This window comes from Capsella rubella, unplaced genomic scaffold (assembly GCF_000375325.1).
Source record: "Capsella rubella cultivar Monte Gargano unplaced genomic scaffold, Caprub1_0 scaffold_4, whole genome shotgun sequence".
Classification (NCBI taxonomy): Eukaryota; Viridiplantae; Streptophyta; class Magnoliopsida; order Brassicales; family Brassicaceae; genus Capsella; species Capsella rubella.
Genome location: NW_006238920.1, coordinates 13,247,000 through 13,264,468, shown reverse-complemented (window position 1 = coordinate 13,264,468; position 17,469 = coordinate 13,247,000). Strand labels below are relative to the sequence as shown.

At 34.6% G+C, this 17,469-nt stretch overlaps 7 protein-coding genes across 8 annotated transcripts; 2 read left to right on the top strand and 5 right to left on the bottom strand.

Moving 5' to 3' along the window:
• Positions 1 to 273: 273 nt before the first annotated feature.
• On the bottom strand, positions 274 to 1,178 carry LOC17888897 (glucan endo-1,3-beta-glucosidase). Its single transcript, XM_023784445.1, has 4 exons — positions 1,102 to 1,178; positions 908 to 933; positions 579 to 819; positions 274 to 485 (listed from the first exon to the last, which is right to left on the bottom strand). The coding sequence occupies exons 1-4, from the start codon at positions 1,154 to 1,156 to the stop codon at positions 451 to 453; spliced, it is 357 nt and encodes a 118-aa protein (XP_023640213.1). The 5' UTR covers positions 1,157 to 1,178; the 3' UTR covers positions 274 to 450.
• Positions 1,179 to 2,940: 1,762 nt separating this feature from the next.
• LOC111831020 (major pollen allergen Ole e 10-like) lies at positions 2,941 to 3,737 on the bottom strand. The gene is made up of 4 exons (XM_023784444.1): positions 3,668 to 3,737; positions 3,544 to 3,569; positions 3,216 to 3,456; positions 2,941 to 3,114 (listed from the first exon to the last, which is right to left on the bottom strand). Exons 1-4 carry the CDS (start codon positions 3,720 to 3,722, stop codon positions 3,077 to 3,079), a joined length of 360 nt encoding a protein of 119 aa, XP_023640212.1. The 5' UTR covers positions 3,723 to 3,737; the 3' UTR covers positions 2,941 to 3,076.
• A 718-nt stretch (positions 3,738 to 4,455) lies between these two features.
• LOC17889380 (glucan endo-1,3-beta-glucosidase) lies at positions 4,456 to 5,205 on the bottom strand. Of its 2 annotated transcripts, none has more exons than XM_023784443.1 (4): positions 5,132 to 5,205; positions 4,997 to 5,022; positions 4,676 to 4,916; positions 4,456 to 4,581 (listed from the first exon to the last, which is right to left on the bottom strand). In XM_023784443.1, exons 1-4 carry the CDS (start codon positions 5,184 to 5,186, stop codon positions 4,547 to 4,549), a joined length of 357 nt encoding a protein of 118 aa, XP_023640211.1. In that variant the 5' UTR covers positions 5,187 to 5,205; the 3' UTR covers positions 4,456 to 4,546. The 2 variants fall into 2 exon arrangements, with proteins under 2 accessions (XP_023640211.1, XP_006296094.1); XM_006296032.2 differs by having other exon boundaries at positions 4,997 to 5,025; positions 5,132 to 5,197.
• A 510-nt stretch (positions 5,206 to 5,715) lies between these two features.
• Positions 5,716 to 9,820, bottom strand: LOC17889909 (something about silencing protein 10). The gene is made up of 16 exons (XM_006293754.2): positions 9,576 to 9,820; positions 9,237 to 9,328; positions 9,070 to 9,148; positions 8,785 to 8,939; positions 8,541 to 8,687; positions 8,305 to 8,444; positions 8,107 to 8,194; positions 7,802 to 7,981; positions 7,514 to 7,666; positions 7,352 to 7,414; positions 7,101 to 7,240; positions 6,877 to 6,982; positions 6,509 to 6,789; positions 6,339 to 6,402; positions 6,157 to 6,225; positions 5,716 to 6,069 (listed from the first exon to the last, which is right to left on the bottom strand). The coding sequence occupies exons 1-16, from the start codon at positions 9,673 to 9,675 to the stop codon at positions 5,938 to 5,940; spliced, it is 1,989 nt and encodes a 662-aa protein (XP_006293816.1). The 5' UTR covers positions 9,676 to 9,820; the 3' UTR covers positions 5,716 to 5,937.
• A 138-nt stretch (positions 9,821 to 9,958) lies between these two features.
• On the top strand, positions 9,959 to 11,637 carry LOC17889878 (signal recognition particle 14 kDa protein). Its single transcript, XM_006295052.2, has 5 exons — positions 9,959 to 10,069; positions 10,400 to 10,474; positions 10,743 to 10,836; positions 10,938 to 11,047; positions 11,382 to 11,637. Exons 2-5 carry the CDS (start codon positions 10,472 to 10,474, stop codon positions 11,538 to 11,540), a joined length of 366 nt encoding a protein of 121 aa, XP_006295114.1. The 5' UTR covers positions 9,959 to 10,069; positions 10,400 to 10,471; the 3' UTR covers positions 11,541 to 11,637.
• Positions 11,638 to 11,680: 43 nt separating this feature from the next.
• LOC17888294 lies at positions 11,681 to 13,365 on the bottom strand. Its single transcript, XM_006294732.2, has 4 exons — positions 13,237 to 13,365; positions 12,656 to 12,954; positions 12,237 to 12,494; positions 11,681 to 12,158 (listed from the first exon to the last, which is right to left on the bottom strand). The coding sequence occupies exons 2-4, from the start codon at positions 12,923 to 12,925 to the stop codon at positions 11,871 to 11,873; spliced, it is 816 nt and encodes a 271-aa protein (XP_006294794.1). The 5' UTR covers positions 12,926 to 12,954; positions 13,237 to 13,365; the 3' UTR covers positions 11,681 to 11,870.
• A 591-nt stretch (positions 13,366 to 13,956) lies between these two features.
• On the top strand, positions 13,957 to 15,163 carry LOC17887885 (endochitinase At2g43620). The gene is made up of 2 exons (XM_006294687.2): positions 13,957 to 14,419; positions 14,591 to 15,163. The coding sequence occupies exons 1-2, from the start codon at positions 13,963 to 13,965 to the stop codon at positions 14,983 to 14,985; spliced, it is 852 nt and encodes a 283-aa protein (XP_006294749.1). The 5' UTR covers positions 13,957 to 13,962; the 3' UTR covers positions 14,986 to 15,163.
• Positions 15,164 to 17,469: the final 2,306 nt, after the last annotated feature.

Sequence of the window (17,469 nt, the reverse complement as noted above, 5' to 3'; positions counted from 1 at the left end):
ATTATCTCATAAAACCACAGCAGCATAACTTTATCTCATATATATGGTTTTATCAAAAAGAACACAGTTAAGATTTTTATGATAACTGTATCAAACTTTTGAGTGCATGTGTTAGCTTTTGCTGGCAAGAAAATCAAATTATAGCACTTTACATCTATTTAGGCAAAGACATTAAATAAATCTTATCTAACGTATATAGTTTTTATGTAGCATATAGCCAAATCAAATATAATTAAGTTTATTGGTATTATACTTTATATTAATACTGAGAGCTAGATGAAGTACTGAAGTATATTTGTATTGCTTTGACAATGACCACATATCCGGACTCAAACATATAACTGTTGAAAAATCGAAACATTCAAACTTCAAATAATTTTATTATGGAATATTTTTAAATACGGTCCTCTTCCTCTATCTTCTTGCAACAAAAGTCGAAGCTCGATATGTTTACTTACGAAATTGGTAAATGCAATTTCCATAACCTGTAAATAAAAAATTTTGATTTGAGATTCGACCAAACAAAAGTTACATAATTGTTTTAGAGAAATATATATATAAACAAAAAGGAAACTCACTAGGGTCAGTTAAGGCAATGAAACCAGATCCTTCGAAATTGCAGTACCAATACTGTCTTCCTTGAGATTGGTAGTAAAGATTCATGGCAACAGAAGCACGACTGATGATACTATCTGGAGAATAACATGCACTTCCATTCGATATACTCTGACAATCGATTTTCGAACACGCGAACTTTATGTTTTCTTGAAGTTTATCATTAGACGTTGAAGGTTTAGCGACACACCAGCTTCCCGAACTCTGTAACAAAGATCAAACTTAAAGACCATTTACGAAAACATTTTATAACTTGACTGTTTTCACTTAATTATGAGTAAATCTTACTTACCGTTTCATTGACTTCCATGCAATTTCCTTTTGTAAGAAAAACATGAAAAAAAAAAAAAAAAAATTGGTTATATAATACTTGAAATTAAAATGATCTAATAACCCCGTACGTACGTAAGCATCGCTACAATGGACGTATATAGATCGATCGATACGTTATAGCAACCACACATGATGATTAGTGGTGATAATTACCTGACCAAAGGTAAAAGAAGATGATGAAACAGATACATATTTGAGCTTTAGCCATGTTTGATTTGTTTCCTCTATAGCTTGTGCTATAAAACTAGGCTATCCCATCTCTTATATATAGAGAGAATAGTATATTATAAAAATTAATATTTTAATGTATAAATTAGTATATAAAGATATTTTCTAATAATATTTTGTTTTATGGTAAATTTGTAATCATCTAGTATCCAAAACAATTAATAAAAACAGAAAAAATTAGTTAATTTTGTGGTAATTTTAATTTTTAATTTTAAGACATTAATAATAGTTTGTGCTAAAACATAGATATACTTTAAGCTAATTTTAAGATATATCCCAACATAATTAATATTAATTTTTCTAGTACTATAGTAGTAGTTTTCTTTGTATATTGTAATTCTAATTTACCATTTTTTACAAATGTTTCTATCATTGTTATTTTTACAATTGTCTTATGCTGCCATGTTGAACACGTGAACTTTCTAACTTACATTGTTTTTTCTTATTTATTTTGCAAGCAAATTAGAATGCAAATATATATATATATATATATATATATATATATATATATACAAGATTGTTCATAGTTACCATTTTAACGTAATATTTACTGAACATGGTAGAATAAGGTTCTTAATTAGGTTTACAAAAAAAAAATTAGGATGTCTTTTTTTTTTGGTTGGTATAAGGATATATGCAAAAAAGAAATACGAAAGATTGGTGTCATAACACTGTACCGGTCCTATTTCAAAATGACCCTTAATAGTTAATATTATGATGTTTGTAAACTATTTCAAAATGTTTGTCAAAGAGATTTAATTTGAAATAGTGTTGTTCAATTGGTCTAGCTAGTGATGAATGTACGAACCATTTTATTGAACACCAGCAGTTCCAATATATACGATTACTTGCTCGGGGAAAAATTGTTTTAACGAGTGATGAACTGATGATTAATAAAAACATGAATGGATGATTTAACCTTAGAATACAATTTAAACCATAATTTTAAAAATACTTCGGGCTTTTCAGCTAAGTGACAAGACAAATCTTCTTCCCCACTATAAACTCGTCCACATGCTGTCACATTTGCGATATAATAACTTTTCTCCCGCATTAAGATTTTGTTTCATGAGGCAACATCAAATTGAAGAACTCAAGCAATATATATAGTTTATCCATTTGATCACAACAGTATCTAAATAATTAATTAATTAGCTAGTTTGATATTAGCTTAGTTTAGGTCTTACTCGAAAATGTAAACTTAAACGTGGAGATTTATGGGAGCACTAGATTAGTTTAATTTCATCTATGCCAAAAAAATCTCTCTAATCTCTTCCTGCTATAAAGACCTAACCCTACCTGTATGATACCATATGTGATATGTATATGTAGCCGATATGGATTAATCTTTGGTTGCTATATATGATGCTAATGTAAATACACAATTATTTTAAGAAAATATCTCCAATTAACCTCAATTAAGCTCAATTGTTTCATTAAACCACAAAAACATAGCTTTATTTCATATGGTTTATCAAAAAGAACACAGTTAAGATTTTTATGATAACTGTACAAAACTTTTAAGTATGTGTTAAGTTTTGCTGGCAAGAAAACCAAACTATATTACTTTACATTTATTTAGGCAAAAACATTGAATAATTCACATCTAACGTATATATAGGTACCTACGTAGCAAAACCAAATCAAATGTATAGTTAAGTTTATTGGTATATTGTACGTAGTTTGTTAAGTATTAATACTCAGCTAGATGAAGTATATATTGATAAAATATTATATTGTTATTGCTTTGACAATGAATTGCACATATATATATCCGGACTTAAACATTTAACTGTTGAAAAATCGGAATACTCAAACTTCAAATAATTTTACAATATAAAATTTCAGGTACGCTCTTCGAGATATCTTCTTCTTGCAACAAAGTCGAAACTTGATATGTTTACTGACGACGAAATTCATAAATGCAATTTCCGTAGCCTGTAAATAAGAAAAGTTTGATTTGAGATCAGACCAAACAAAACTTACATATTTGTTTAGAGGAAAAAGATATTAAAAAAAAAAAAAAAAAAAAAACTCACTAGGATCAGTTACGCCAACGAGACCAGAGCCCTCGAAATTGCAGTTCCAAGAACGTCTTCCTTGAGTTTGGTAGTAAATATTCATGGCAACAGAAGCAGCATTGATGAGATTTTCTGGTGAATAGCATGCACCTCCCTTCTTTATGATATTACAATCCATTTTAGAACACACGAAGTCTATGTTTTGTTGAAGTCTATCATTAGTCGCAGAAGGTTTAGCAACACACCAAGCTCCTCGGCTCTGTTACAAAGATCAAACTCAAAGATCATTACAAAAACATTTTATAACTTGACTCTTTTTTACTTATGAGTCATCTTAATTACTTACATATGCCTTGACTTCCACGAAATTTCCTAATTTACAAACATGAAAACAAAATTGTTACAGAACTTGGAAAATCTTTATAATAATAAAATTAAGATTCGGAAATGACCTATAACAATGTATATACCTGACCAAAGGTAAAAGAAGATGATGAAACAAATACATATTTGTGCTTTAGCCATGTTTAATTTTGTTTGACGTCTGGAAACCTTCTCTATAGCTTGTGCTATAAATTAACTAGGTTAACCCATCTCTTATATATAGAGAGAGTTGGAATAAATTGGAATAATATATATATAATTTTAATTTTTAAATTAAGTAGGAATAAATTATAGTGAGAGATTTGGAATAATATCTTAATTTTTAATCATCTAGTATCCAAAACAATTAATTAAAGTAGACAAAATTATTGAAATATCCCAAGATAATTAATACTAATCTCTTTGTATATACTTTTCTTTTTATATTGTAAATTGTAATTCGTATTTGCCAACTTTTACAAATGTTACTAGCATTGTTTTTTTTTTTTATTTTTTTTTTTTTGACACATGTCGAACACGCAAATATGGTTGTACTAACCAGTGATTTAAACAAACACTTGGATGATTTAAATTTTAACCTTGGAATACAATTTAAGCCACAGTATTAAAAAGACTTCAGGCTCTTCAGCTTAGTGACAAGACAAACTTTCTTCCCACAGTACTATCTTTAGTATTAAGTTTGGTTAGGAATTTGTTAGGAATTGGACTTAAAATTATAACAGTTACATCTACTTTTTTAAACGAGAAAATTGATTCACGTCTATATGTATCACATGTAAAACCAAATCACGCATAATAAATGATACTGAATAAGATGAAGTTTTGATAAATGAGATTAATTATTTAATTATGGTTTTGACTTTTGACAATGATATAAAACTCAACACTTCACAGTTGAACCATTCAAAGTATCAGAACAAGAGTTCTTTGGTTTGTTTCTTAACAAATACGAAGCTTTATGTGCTTTACTTACGAAATTCATATTTGCAACATCCATCGCCTGTCAAAAAAAAAATGATCTGACATATATCATACGAAACAAAGGTAACATAATTGTTTAGAGAGAAAAAGAGAGAGAGATGCATAAAACTCACTAGGATCAGTTATGACAATGAGACCAGAGCCTTCGAAATTGCAATTCCAAAAGTGTCTTCCCTCAGCTTGGTAATAAAGATTCATGGCGACAGAAGCTTGATTATAGAGATTATCTGGTGAATAACATGCACCCCCTTTCGATACGATGTGACAATCTATTTTCGAACAAGCATAGTTTAAGTTATTTAAAAGCTGTTCGGTCGACGTGCCAGGCTTGGCCACACACCAATCTCCCTGGCTCTGTGACAAAGAAGCAAACTCAAAATGTTATAAAAACATATCTATGAGATTAATTTTAGTTTCTTTCTCAAGGCATGTACCTGTGCATTGACTCTCATGACACTTCCTGCTGTAAGAGAACACATGTAAATGAAACTGAAATTGTTAAAACAAGTTTGAGAATCTTAACAACCAATTAAAGATTTTGCAAATAATCTTAAACTGATTATTAAGACCTGATGAGATGTATAACAAGATGATGAAAGAAAGACATATATATGCTTTAGCCATGTTTGATTTTGTTTGAAGTCTTAAAACTCCTCTATGAATACATAATTATATATATAGTTCAAGGTAATACTTTATTGTATAATCCCGACGTAGTTAAGTGTTTAACTTTAGTATTGTCGTATAGAACTTTTCTTTGTCAAAAGACTCTTGTATTTGCCCACTTTTTACAATTTTTTATTTATTATTAATAATTTCTTACAACACAGTGAGATTTTTACATCTAAAGTTAGATGATTTCTTGATCATCATCAATCAAGACGTAAACCAAATTCAACTTTTATATCCTATAGATTCACTTTCAATTAAACTATAACGTTATTTTTTTACTTGCTTATTTCCTATGTTATTTGTTGGTGACGTTGTATACGTATGGAAAATATTATTAGAAAACAGGTAAAAAAAAACCTTTATAAAATGTCTTATAATCACAGTGAATGCCCAAATAGAATCACTCTCAATTTGGGACGAAGAGAAGAAGGCCAACTTAGTTAACTACTTCCCACACTCTTAAGCATATCGATGCTCCTTGTAGTTAGAAAAGCAAGTTTTTTCCTTCCTTAGAAATACAAATGTGAGACAACAGATTTAAACCAAAAAAAAAAAACATCAAAAATTGCAAAACAATCAATGATTTGCTTAGTTTGAAGAAGAGAAAATGAAAAGTAGAAGATCCATCCAGAAAAGAAGATAATACAACAGCAAAAAGAAGCATGCATATAGAAAAATTTGGGGGGGACATAGGAAGAGGAGGTTAGCTCTTGATTCGGATGCTCCGGCTTGTGTTGGGATTGATACCGCTAGCTTCTCCTGAATATGGACCCTTTTGTTTCCTCATATTTCTGACCTGTCCTTGTCGATCTTTGACTTTTTTACTGTGCTTATCCTGCAAACAAAAATTCAAGATTTCAAAACATCCGAGTTAAGCCAAAGAAACAAACGTTGCAGAAAACGGCAATCCAAGATCGCTTACCCGGTAATTCTTTCTTGGGTTTTTACGATCCTTGTTGCGTTGCCGGGTCAATCCTCTGTTGCCATATATCTATGTTTTGGTGGAGATTTAGAAGAAAAAGAAAAAATTAAAAGAAACGTTAAACTATGCTGCTAAGTAGAGACACAGATGATGTTTGTTGTGTGCTTTGGAAATATTCTAACCTGAGGTGTAATCAGTCGTTTTCCATCCACTTGTTCTGGCGATGACGAGAGCAAATGTGGTTTTCTGAACCAACACAAAAAGTATCATTGAGATGATCAGTATTAAACTATCAGAAAGTGTCAAGTGTCAACTTGTGTGAAAAAGAAAGGTTAATGTACTGCTTTACTACCTTGAGTAAATCTCTGCTTTGGCAGCTCGTTTAGCTTCTTGTTTCTGTTTCACTTGTTTGTAAAATTCATCTTCTGAGCCTTCTGATTCACCATCATTATCAACCATGTCATTATTATAACCATCGTGATCATTGTCGTCATCTGATGCAAATCTCCCACTTTCATTCCTGCCATCTTCCTCTGACTTCACACCAGCTCCCGCCAAAACTCTGAGCTCAAACTTTCTACGCCGTTCACCAATATCATCCCTTTGCGGTAAATCATCATCTCCAGAAACAGTCTTCCAAAACATAAGGTGAAAAGATAAGAAAAAGAATAGCATGAAAAGTAGAAGACATATTTAAGTTTCACATCTACGATATATTACCTTGGGCTTCCGTTTGGTGGACACAAGCTTGGTGAGCTTATAAGCTTTTCCATCGTGTGTGCTATTGTCTGCATCATCCACATAATCATCGAAAGTCTCTAGCTTCCTGGTTACATCCAGGATTGGAAAATTAATAATAAATCACAATCTTCAGACAGGGACAACAACGATCACTATAGTAAACAAGTATCACGTATGATTATTAAAAAGAAAAGGTTTATTACCTATTCGCTAATTTCTGGCGTTTTTTAGCTTTATCAGACTTTGATACAGTAGAACCAAGGACTCCGTTGCTTCTAAGTTTTCCCTCTAGAGCTGCTCGAAGTTTTAACATTTCCTCACTTTGCATATCAACCTGATCATTCTGGTACAAAGAAGAGCAAATTTGTTCAAGTTCAACTAAGATAATAGGCCAATAAGTGTAAGGGATTGAGAGAGTTCTGATAGAATAGAAAATGCTTAGATTTGTATTCACCTGATGCTTGCGTTTCTCTCCTTTTTTCTTCTTTTCTTCTCTCGATTTGTCAATTTTCATTGGCTGAATAAACGGATATCAGCAAGGTGAATACAAAGAAAGTTTCAAAACAACTAGTAAGAGTTTAACTCGAGTGACGGCGAGTAAGATGCTAGCTTCTACCTCGGCTGTGTCTTGCGTGATTCTAACTACTAAATCAGAGACAGGTGACGGGAGCTGATCTTCTTTGACCACCTTTGGCACTGTTCCATCAGCAATAGTTCTCGCTAGGGACTCCTCAAATCCAGGAGGAAGCTCTCCATCAAGTTCTTTAATCTGAATATAAACAAAAATAATACATTAACTCATATGCTATAATAAATTAATAAACCACTTATATAGTCGCAGTGGTAGTCGTAAAACATGTAACTGCCAAGAGATCAAATAAATTTAAAAGGGTACCCCACAAACCTTATCTAATAAAGATTTGATGTCTACAAGACGGGCAAGGACCGGATGATCACGGATAGGCTGCCCTTCAGCTTTGAGTAGAAGATAAAATGTTATAGATTGGCAATAGGCCAGTAGCAGAAGCTGCTTAACCTCCAGGTACCTTGTTACACCACTCAAAGCAATTCCTCCTTCCTTTAACTGCAAGGAGACACAATTGCATAAATTTTTGGAAGGAGCCACGATGTCTTCTTGAAACTGTGGTAATATAAAGTGGCAATACAGAAATCAATTTAAAAAAAAATTGGAATGGTAAAGAGGTCTACCTTACTCATAACCGGATTTATCTTACTCTCAAGCTCTTTGACTGCATCATTCAACTCGGACAAAAGACCAACTATTTCCGGAGCAGAACTACACGAAAGACATATCATGTGAATATTAGTCTACATAAAATGTATTAAGATCTCATACAAATATAGTAAGGCAATGAAAATTTTAGAAGCAGAAACCATCAAATTTACCTATATACTACATCCATTTGCTCTTCTTTTGACAAAGAGTTTATGTCTTTCTTGATCTCTTCCACATGTGTGTCCTTATCACCCTTCTCTTTCTTATCTTTGGTGGATTTTGTAGCCTGCTTGCCTTTGACAGGAATTTCCTGCCAAATATAAACCAGAATGTTGTGTCAGTTATCTAAGGCCTAAGCAACAGGATAGATTCCAACTACATGATAGTAATTGGTAACTTGGCCCACCTCCATGGTTAATTCCCTGTCGCTCTCTTCTTCACTATCGTCGTCTAACCCAGCGTCAGCAGCTGTAATGGATGAAAGTTGTTCTGTCCGTAGTCTTATCACCTCTGCTTCTTCAGCTTTAAGGTCTTCATCATCACTTGATTGGAGCTTCAAAATCACATCGAACCAGATAAGCAACTTATGAAGGTTTTGTTTCAGAGAGAACAGAATATTAACAAAATGAGGAAACCATGACAATTCTTACCTCAAAATCCACATTATCAACACTATGGTATATTCCCCTTCTTCCACCCCATGTGATCCTTTTGTCTTCCTCATCTTTATCCTTGTCATCATCATCAGCCATTTCATCGTCACCATCACCAAACTTTTGCCTTAGATATTTCTTCTGCCTAATCACTGCACAATTAAGGCCCCAATAAGAAAACAAATAAGGCACTCAAAAACGGAATACTTTTAGTAATACCGTTTTGCTGGAACAGATGCAACAAGAACATATAATAAGCATCGGATAAGAAGGCATCCTTACTTTTTGCGGTAAGTCCATTGCCAGACTCCTCTTCATCGTCTTCTGTATCTTCATCTTCTTCACTTTCATCATCCACACCCTATAAGCCATAGCAACTGAAATTGAAAGGGAAGCATTGCAAAGATTGGAGAAAAAGAAATGTCAAGAAAAATAAACCAGAAACAAACCTTTAAGTCAAAAACAGGTTGCACATCATCTTCATCTGATTCATCAGTGTCATCATCGACATCCAAGGGAACAATATCCCTCTGTTTATGAACTGTGGACACAAAAACCAAACATCATAAGTATCATCATCCTCTCCCATCAAAAAGGACATTAACTTACTAAATTCAAAAGACATGCTGAAAATCTCAAGCAATGAGCCATAAATAAATCTAATTGGGTAGGAATAAGCTACTAGGCAACTAATAAAGGGAACCTAGTCATTCCAATAATCAAATAAGCTTGAGGAAACAACAACAACAACAAAGTAACAAAATTTTATCAAGTGGGTCGAAACTTACAGGCGTCAATCTCGTCATCGTATTGGTTTTCGACGATATCTTTGCGGGTTTTCGAGCTTTTACTGCTACTTCTTTTCTGAGTCACTCCTTTTTTGCCCATTGTTGTGCTGCAACGTAGGTTCTGAGCACTTCAAAATTTCTCAGCAAATTAGGGTTTCCGCTTCATAAAAATCAGCTCGACGCAACACAGTTAGATAAAAGTTTCAACGACGGGAACAATTTGGAGGATTACCAATGGTGTCTCCGAAGATGATCGAAGAAAGAGAACGTACCGATTAAAACCCTAGCAAGGTTTAATAAATTTACTGGGCCTAATATGAGGCCCATTATGTATCCTAATAAGCCCAGGTTTAAAAGAGTCCTTCGGCACCAAGGGTAGATTCGTCTTTGACTTGCGGCGACTTCTTTTAACCGAAGAGTTGTTTCCTCCGGCCGGTGGTGCGTTTTTGGAAGTGGAGAGATCATACGGACGGATTCAAGTCTCTCTCTCTCTGGTCAGTTGAATAGTCTCTTCTTAGTTTTGAATTCTGATTCTTACATATCGTTGGTCTTGAGCTGGGTTTTGTTGGCTAAAATCGGATTTTTAAATCCTTCAAGTTGTTTGTGAAATTGAATTATATTGTCTGCTTGTAGATTTGTTCAGAAGCTTTGACGATTTAGCGTCGAATTGATTAGAAATCTGAATGGGTTCGAACAATTGCTTCAAATTGTGCTTATAGTTTTTAAGTTGCGTATGCATTGATGTAGACAAAGTTTAATTCAATCAGATCTAACTATCGCTTTCACTTGCATTGTGTTTATGGATTTTTTTTTTCTTCTCTCAGTGATCGGAGTGATATCAAGTCTTCTCATTGATTTTCTTCGATCTGCTGAAAAAAATCATCTGAGGTTTAACAATGGTACATTCTCGATCTCTATTCTAGGATTATGGTAGCTATATGCTATTTTACAGAAGATGAAGAATTGTAAACATGTGAAGATTTTGTTTTGTGAGACATGTTTATTCTTTTTTTTGTGTTTGGTGGGATTTTTGATTCAGTATTGACGCTACACTGTAGGATTCAGTGATTGATGGAGTTAAAATAACAACAACAACAAAAAACTAATTTTTCCTCCTTGTTTTAGGTGATCATGCTTTTTTTTATGCCATCCTTTTTGGTTTTGCAGGTTCTCTTACAGTTGGATCCATTCCTCAATGAACTCACGAGCATGTTTGAGAAAAGCAAAGAGAAGGGTTCTGTGTGGGTTACTTTGAAAAGATGTAAATATTTCACAATCTCATTCCTCCACTTTTGTTATCTATTATACTTGAAATATCTTTTCAAAGATATCTTGTATGATTTTTGTTGTTACTTGTCTCAGCATCTCTCAAGTCTAAAGTGCAGAAGAGGAAACTGAGCTCAGTCGGAGAATCCATTGAATACAGATGCCTTATTCGAGCTACTGATGGAAAGAAAACAGTTTCTACTTCGGTATGTTCTACTTATTACCTCAAGATGTAGAACCATGTCTGTTTCCAAACATTGTAAACTATGCATTAATAAAACATCACATCCATTACTCGAGAGATTGGTTAAGTGTTACTATAGTCTCTGGATAATGGCTAAGAATATGAGATAGCATTCTCTTTTAGCTCTCTAGTCATCCCTCCTTGGCACTATTTTGATTGGCTTTTTGCAGTTGGTGAAGCAGCTGTGTCTATGATCTTGTTGATAACATACCTAAAATCTTATAAATTTGATAGTGGCCTGTGATCTTCAAGACTTGACTGTAACTAACTTGTTACAATGCTTTCTTGTTTGTAAGGTTGGTGCTAAGGATCACCAGAGATTTCAAGCATCCTATGCCACCATTCTTAAGGCCCACATGACAGCTTTGAAGAAGAGGGAAAGGAAAGACCGGAAGAAATCCACAGAGGCAGAGAAGAAGGAAGGCAGTTCAACCACTAAATCTAAGAAACTTTGATTTCTCCTTTTTTGTAAACCACTTCTCATTGATTTGAAATTGCTGGTTAAGAATTGAATTTTGAAAGCTATTGAAAGATCACAAAGATTTTGACTTATATCATCATAGATTTTGGCTTGCATTTGCTTTCCCTTTGAATATGATGATCATGTATAATACCAATTCCATACAAATGCACGAACATGGATCAAATTGCAGAAACTGATTCTTAATTTCGAACAGAAGCTGAAAAACTAAGAAAACTCTTAATTGTTATTATGAAACTCTTCCTGTTCCTAAGCTAGTAAGATACTCCACACCGTTGTGTACCAAAGACGGAATTGCCACTAACTAATCATCAGAATTTGCGTCAACATAATCTTCATTAGAATTTGAGTCCACATAAGCGCTGAGAATACGTCTGTACTTCTCGGGGCTGTCATACCAGGTTGGCGTGTTGATGATCGCCTTTTCTAGCCAATACTCATCATACACTCTTTGCCTTGACATCTTCTCAAAGAATTCATTCCAACCATCCATGGCTCGAGTCAATCGAACAGTCTTAGATTTTCCTGTAAGAAACCTAATGTAGTCTCTTGCAAGCTTGACCAATTCCTCTCCAGTGATAATGTAGGTGTACTGCGAAAAAAGAATATTCCGTCAAAGCAAGATATGATATATGAAGTTTGAATGTTTCCTGAGAGTTGTGTCATTTACCAAAAAGATGAAGCCTAGGGTCCCTAAAACCACTTGCAGGGTTTCATCTGCAATCCCAGCAAGACCACCGTCTTCTCCTCCTGATCCTTCGGGACGCTCCTCACCATTCCCACCACCGCCACCACTGCCTCCTCCACGTGGAGGAATGTTGCCGCCACTGTCTGTATCATAAAAATCTTTCTTCTGTATCTGCTCCCGCAACATGTCTTCAACCGATTTCTTCCCCATAGCTTTCTCTATTGCTTTCCATGGTGATATCTGATAACAAAATTCATCACAACAATCATTTGGTACGAAATTGATGAAACAACACACTCATCATCAGAAAACAGAACAGAAAAATCCTTGGAAACATGCACAAAAGGAAACACTCTCTGGTTACAAAGTAACTTCATTTGCATGAGGAAAAAGCATCTGACCTCGTCACTACCATCGGGTTTATCCTTGCCACCAAATAAGCACACAGCAGGACTTGTCTTCGATTTCCCAGTAGGTGAACGACGGCGATGGTTAAGAAGAGGCGAAAACTGAGTAGAAACTGAAGCAGTAGCACGGAGGGTAAATGTGGTACGCGGGCAGTGATCAACGCCTGCTGACGATCTAATAGGTACACTGGAGATGCAATTTGGTCTTGTTATCCTTGCAGGACTGTAGGATGGTCGAAAACAATTAGCCTGTGTCAAGCTCATCTTTACTCTTCTCTTAATGCAATCAATTCCTGAGAAAAATCAAGAGCAAATAACGAACACAACCAATTAGAACCCAGCATTGGCCTAAACAAAGATTCATCTGGGTATCACAAAGGACGCAATTTCTAATCAAAACTTGGAGAAAAGAACAAATCTCTGGGATACTTATACCGAGTTCATAGAACATTAAGCAGATATATGTTACCAAAAAATCAAGAACTTCGATTATAATGGCATTGGTTCGGCAATTATAAAGTAAGAACAATAACCAGCTCGGGAGAAACAAGAATATCACAAGACCGGAATCGTACCTCTTCGAAGCCTTGACGGGACGGAGAATCCGAAACCCTAATCCTCGATTGTAGAGAAATGAACTCGATTTTTCCCCCCTTTGCGTCCTGAAACGACGGAGAAGCTCAACTGTGTGAGCGAAGGAGGAGCCGACCGACAAGTTTATCTATCTTGAAAGAGGCAGCTTAACGTCGTCGTTTTTTCACTTGAGCCTCGATGGTTCTAGACCATTGGGTTGGTAAGACCAATCCGGTTTATTCATCATAAGCTGGTTTAATACCGTTGCTTGGGCTTGACTATTTGCAATTGTTTTGGTCAAGGTTTCCAGATTGGGCCTGTTTTTCCGTTGGGAAGAAAAATATAATGTAGACTGAACATGAGTTGGGTTGTTTGTAAAATTATGATAAAAGAGCATTAGGAGGTTATTAACTTATATGTATAAAAGTTCCCATTAATTTAATCGAAGTAACTTGGGTTGTTTCAAGTTTTGATTATTCGTTTCTTATCTGATTTATTACCGACATGTAATGCCTCATAACGACAAGAACAAAAAACGCTGCCGTTGACTTATGTTTAGTGGTACAAAGGAGCAAGGGCCATTGACTTTGACTAAGAAAAAGCCAATCAATAATCGTGAAAATATCTAAACCACACAAGTAATATCAATTTGAATAGACCAATTTTCTTACACTATAAAAACATGCACACACCTACATCATTCTTCACACAACACACTCCAAAACAAAATGGCTACCCAAAGGGCAATGTTGAAAAATGTTCTCATCCTTTTCCTCTTCGCCGTAACCATTATGGCAAAAACCGTGTTTTCTCAACACTGCAGCACGACCGGATGTGCTGGCAACCTATGCTGCAGCAGGTATGGTTATTGTGGCAGCACAAGCGCCTACTGCGGCACCGGGTGCCGAAGCGGACCTTGCAGTTCCGGACCTACACCTATCCCACCAACTCCCACCGGTGGTGGAGACGGTCTAAACACTGATCCTCGTGACACAATTGAAAACGTTATCACACCAGCGTTTTTTGATGGTATCATGAGCAAAGTGGGAAATGGCTGCCCAGCGAAAGGATTCTACACTCGCCAGGCCTTCATTGCGGCCGCCCAGTCGTTTGAGGCCTATAAAGGAACTGTAGCTAAGCGTGAGATTGCCGCTATGTTGGCTCAGTTTTCTCATGAATCTGGAAGTAAGTTCATTATTTATAAACCTTTCTACATGTATATTATAAGAACGAGCACCATAATATTATCTTTTGAAATAACTTATCATTATGTTCATGTTATTTGTATCGATTGATCTTTATTTATTAGGACCTCTCTGTCATATATAACGATATATTATTTTACGTTATGTCAAGGTTTTTGCTACAAAGAAGAAATAGCTAGAGGGAAATACTGCTCACCGAGCACTGCGTACCCTTGTACACCGGGGAAGGACTACTATGGTCGCGGTCCAATCCAAATCACATGGAACTACAACTATGGTGCAGCCGGAAAGTTCCTTGGACTCCCTCTCTTGACTGATCCAGATATGGTGGCTCGTAGTCCAGAAGTTGCCTTTCAGTGTGCCATGTGGTTCTGGAACCTAAATGTTCGTCCAGTCTTGGACCAAGGCTTTGGAGCCACCACGAGGAAGATTAACGGTGGCGAGTGCAACGGGCGGCGTCCTGCAGCGGTGCAGAGCAGAGTAAACCGTTACTTGGAGTTCTGCGGGATGCTTGGGATCACTCCGGGAACAAGTCTTAGTTGTTAAAAATGTAAAATGTGGGTAATATATATGGCACGGTTCATAGTATAACACTGTGGTCGTGCACGTGTGAGTTTATAACCAAAGGTGTTGCGGTCCTTATGTACCAATGTGTTGTTTGTATCGGTTGTCATAGAATGAAGCATATATATCAGCCAATCCATAAATAAACGAATTTCTAATATATCAACTTTTGTTTGGTCAATGGTTAAATCCAATTTCACAGAAACTTGTTTTAAATTTTGGACTGAGAACAAATTAAATTATAAGCTGAAACCCAAGAGAATATAATGAATAAAAAGTGAGACCGAATGGTAAATTACAGAAAAAAAAAATTGTTTGGTTTTTTGGTCTGATAATAAAATAAGCTAAGTTGAAACTTACGAAGACTCATAATAAGAGGTATACAATGAATAAAGATTGTGAACAAATGGTAAATTATGTTTCGAGTATAAGCTGACCAAAAGTGACTGAACCAAATGGTGAAAGGAGAATCAGTACAGTGAACAACAGCTGACTATTGGACAATTCATAACTAGACCCGATCGATATATGTGGCTCAGAAAACGTATGCATAGATATGACAGTAAAAACAGATTAATTTCCAACATTTTCAGTGTACGTATTATAAAGGATATAGACATCACACGACACACATGTAGTAGATTGAACTAACTAAGGAACATATCTTAATAATAACAAAACACTTCCAGAAAAAACTGGTCCACACGAGCGTGGACTTACAGATGAGAGCGTGTTCATACGTAGACGCACCATAATAATTCAAAACCGACGTAAAGAGGCCTCTTTCGAGGACTTCTTATTTGTCTTTGTTATACAAGATGACCTTCTTGGGCCTTTACCAGTTAAGACTCTCACTCTCTTAAAGATCATGGAAAGTAATTTTTGAGTTGAATTGTTAATGATGTTTCTTTATGGAAAGTAAAAAGACTCTTTTAAAAATTTAAATAAATAATCACGACATATATATATATGACATAAAAAGGAGAAATAGCGGAATAAAATAAGCTCACTCAAGATCAAATCCAAACTTGAGTAGAGTAATGCGCAATTAGTCAAGATAAGATTTGGTCTGTAGCATCGTGGAATCATCGTAAATACTATGATTATCAGATTTAAAACTCTATATGGATCAATTCAAGACCGGATTTTTTTTGTTTTTTTGTTAGAAAAGAGACAGCCACATGGCTGTCAAAAACAAAATAGTAATAAGAAGTTCTAATTACATCCTAAAAAAACAAAACAAAAGAGTTCCTTCATGTGAGCATGTGACATGCTTGAGTTGACTTTTGTATGGATAGTGCCACGTCAGCGCATTCCAAGGACCCTTAATTAGCGCTGAAGTAAACCTTTATTTGTCGTGACTCGTCAAGTAAACGCCTCTTAATTTTGTTTGTCAACACAACTTTCCATTAATTATAGGTTTAGTATTATTATTAGTTAGTTTGCAATGTTAACTAATATTATCATTACGTGGGAAAACTAAGATTATCATTTTTTCAGACCATTGCAAATTCTTTGAAAGTTGAAAACTTATGTACGTGCTTATATTATAATCGCATATTCGCCTCTGTTAGGAAGATTATATTGACTAAAATAATATATATTACAGCTGCATATTGTAATAGGGACTAGCTCATGTACCTTAGTTTCGAATCAATTGTATATAATATATGTTTTAGAAAAGAAAAAAAAAAATCATATTCATATCGCATTCCTTGTTTATACGTGAACAAGCAATGTATATGAATATATGCGTCAGTTTTTGCAAAATTGTTAAAAACCGAAAATTAAATAAAAGAAATATATTCGTAATCAAGTTATAAAATAATTTAGTCATGTTGACATGAACGATGCCCGCTAATTATATTCAAACTTATGCAGAAACGGTACATATGGTGATAGTTCGATATTTTAAATTTTGATATCCCAGTAAATTAAGAATAATTTTATAAATTAATACTATATGGCCAAATTAAGTTGACCAACACATATATGATCTATGTAATGGTTTACTTCGTATCGTATCCCTAGGATTTACTCGTCGATGAAAAAGTCTTACACAAAATCTAACTTTTTGGATAATATTATACGTTGAAGAAACTTAGATAAAGCCATTGAGAATTTAGATAAAGCTTACACGATATGCTTATAAATTATAATATTTACATGGTCAAGTTTGTATACGAGGACTCTGATGAGATCCTACAACCTTAAAACAAAGCAACATATAGTATAATTAATGGGTAATACACATCGTTAAGCAACCAATTATATTTACTTTCATGTCAATTGCGTACAATTTACAGTTTATAGTTTTTTCACCTTTGTTATTCGATACTAAAATAGAACTCGATCGGAGATGAGTATTTTAGTGTACGAAAACGTTAACGACAATGAATCGAGCTAATAGTTGTATCCGCAATACGCATGCATATATTTTCATTGTTCTTTTTTGCTTATTATCCA

Bases quoted from the DNA above. Each gene is read 5' to 3' on its own strand.
- LOC17888897 (XM_023784445.1), bottom strand. From the start codon at position 1,156: ATGGCTAAAGCTCAAATATGTATCTGTTTCATCATCTTCTTTTACCTT. The intron at 820-907 runs GTAAGTAAGATT...TCTTTGTTACAG, and splicing joins GCATGGAAGTCAATGAAACG to AGTTCGGGAAGCTGGTGTGT. The intron at 486-578 runs GTGAGTTTCCTT...TTTTATTTACAG, and splicing joins CATTGCCTTAACTGACCCTA to GTTATGGAAATTGCATTTAC.
- LOC111831020 (XM_023784444.1), bottom strand. From the start codon at position 3,722: ATGGCTAAAGCACAAATATGTATTTGTTTCATCATCTTCTTTTACCTT. The intron at 3,570-3,667 runs GTATATACATTG...TTTGTAAATTAG, and splicing joins CTTCTTTTACCTTTGGTCAG to GAAATTTCGTGGAAGTCAAG. The intron at 3,457-3,543 runs GTAAGTAATTAA...TCTTTGTAACAG, and splicing joins TCGTGGAAGTCAAGGCATAT to AGCCGAGGAGCTTGGTGTGT.
- LOC17889380 (XM_006296032.2), bottom strand. From the start codon at position 5,186: ATGGCTAAAGCATATATATGTCTTTCTTTCATCATCTTGTTATACATC. The intron at 5,026-5,131 runs GTCTTAATAATC...GTTCTCTTACAG, and splicing joins CTTGTTATACATCTCATCAG to CAGGAAGTGTCATGAGAGTC. The intron at 4,582-4,675 runs GTGAGTTTTATG...TTTTTTTGACAG, and splicing joins CATTGTCATAACTGATCCTA to GCGATGGATGTTGCAAATAT.
- LOC17889909 (XM_006293754.2), bottom strand. From the start codon at position 9,675: ATGGGCAAAAAAGGAGTGACTCAGAAAAGAAGTAGCAGTAAAAGCTCG. The intron at 7,982-8,106 runs GTAGACCTCTTT...GTCTCCTTGCAG, and splicing joins TAAATCCGGTTATGAGTAAG to TTAAAGGAAGGAGGAATTGC. The intron at 7,241-7,351 runs GTGAATACAAAT...TCTTTGTACCAG, and splicing joins GAGAGAAACGCAAGCATCAG to AATGATCAGGTTGATATGCA.
- LOC17889878 (XM_006295052.2), top strand. The intron at 10,837-10,937 runs GTAAATATTTCA...TACTTGTCTCAG, and splicing joins GTGGGTTACTTTGAAAAGAT to CATCTCTCAAGTCTAAAGTG. The intron at 11,048-11,381 runs GTATGTTCTACT...CTTGTTTGTAAG, and splicing joins AGAAAACAGTTTCTACTTCG to GTTGGTGCTAAGGATCACCA.
- LOC17888294 (XM_006294732.2), bottom strand. From the start codon at position 12,925: ATGAGCTTGACACAGGCTAATTGTTTTCGACCATCCTACAGTCCTGCA. The intron at 12,495-12,655 runs GTCAGATGCTTT...TTTTGTTATCAG, and splicing joins AACCCGATGGTAGTGACGAG to ATATCACCATGGAAAGCAAT. The intron at 12,159-12,236 runs GTAAATGACACA...CTTTTTTCGCAG, and splicing joins CCCTAGGCTTCATCTTTTTG to TACACCTACATTATCACTGG.
- LOC17887885 (XM_006294687.2), top strand. From the start codon at position 13,963: ATGGCTACCCAAAGGGCAATGTTGAAAAATGTTCTCATCCTTTTCCTC. The intron at 14,420-14,590 runs GTAAGTTCATTA...CGTTATGTCAAG, and splicing joins GTTTTCTCATGAATCTGGAA to GTTTTTGCTACAAAGAAGAA.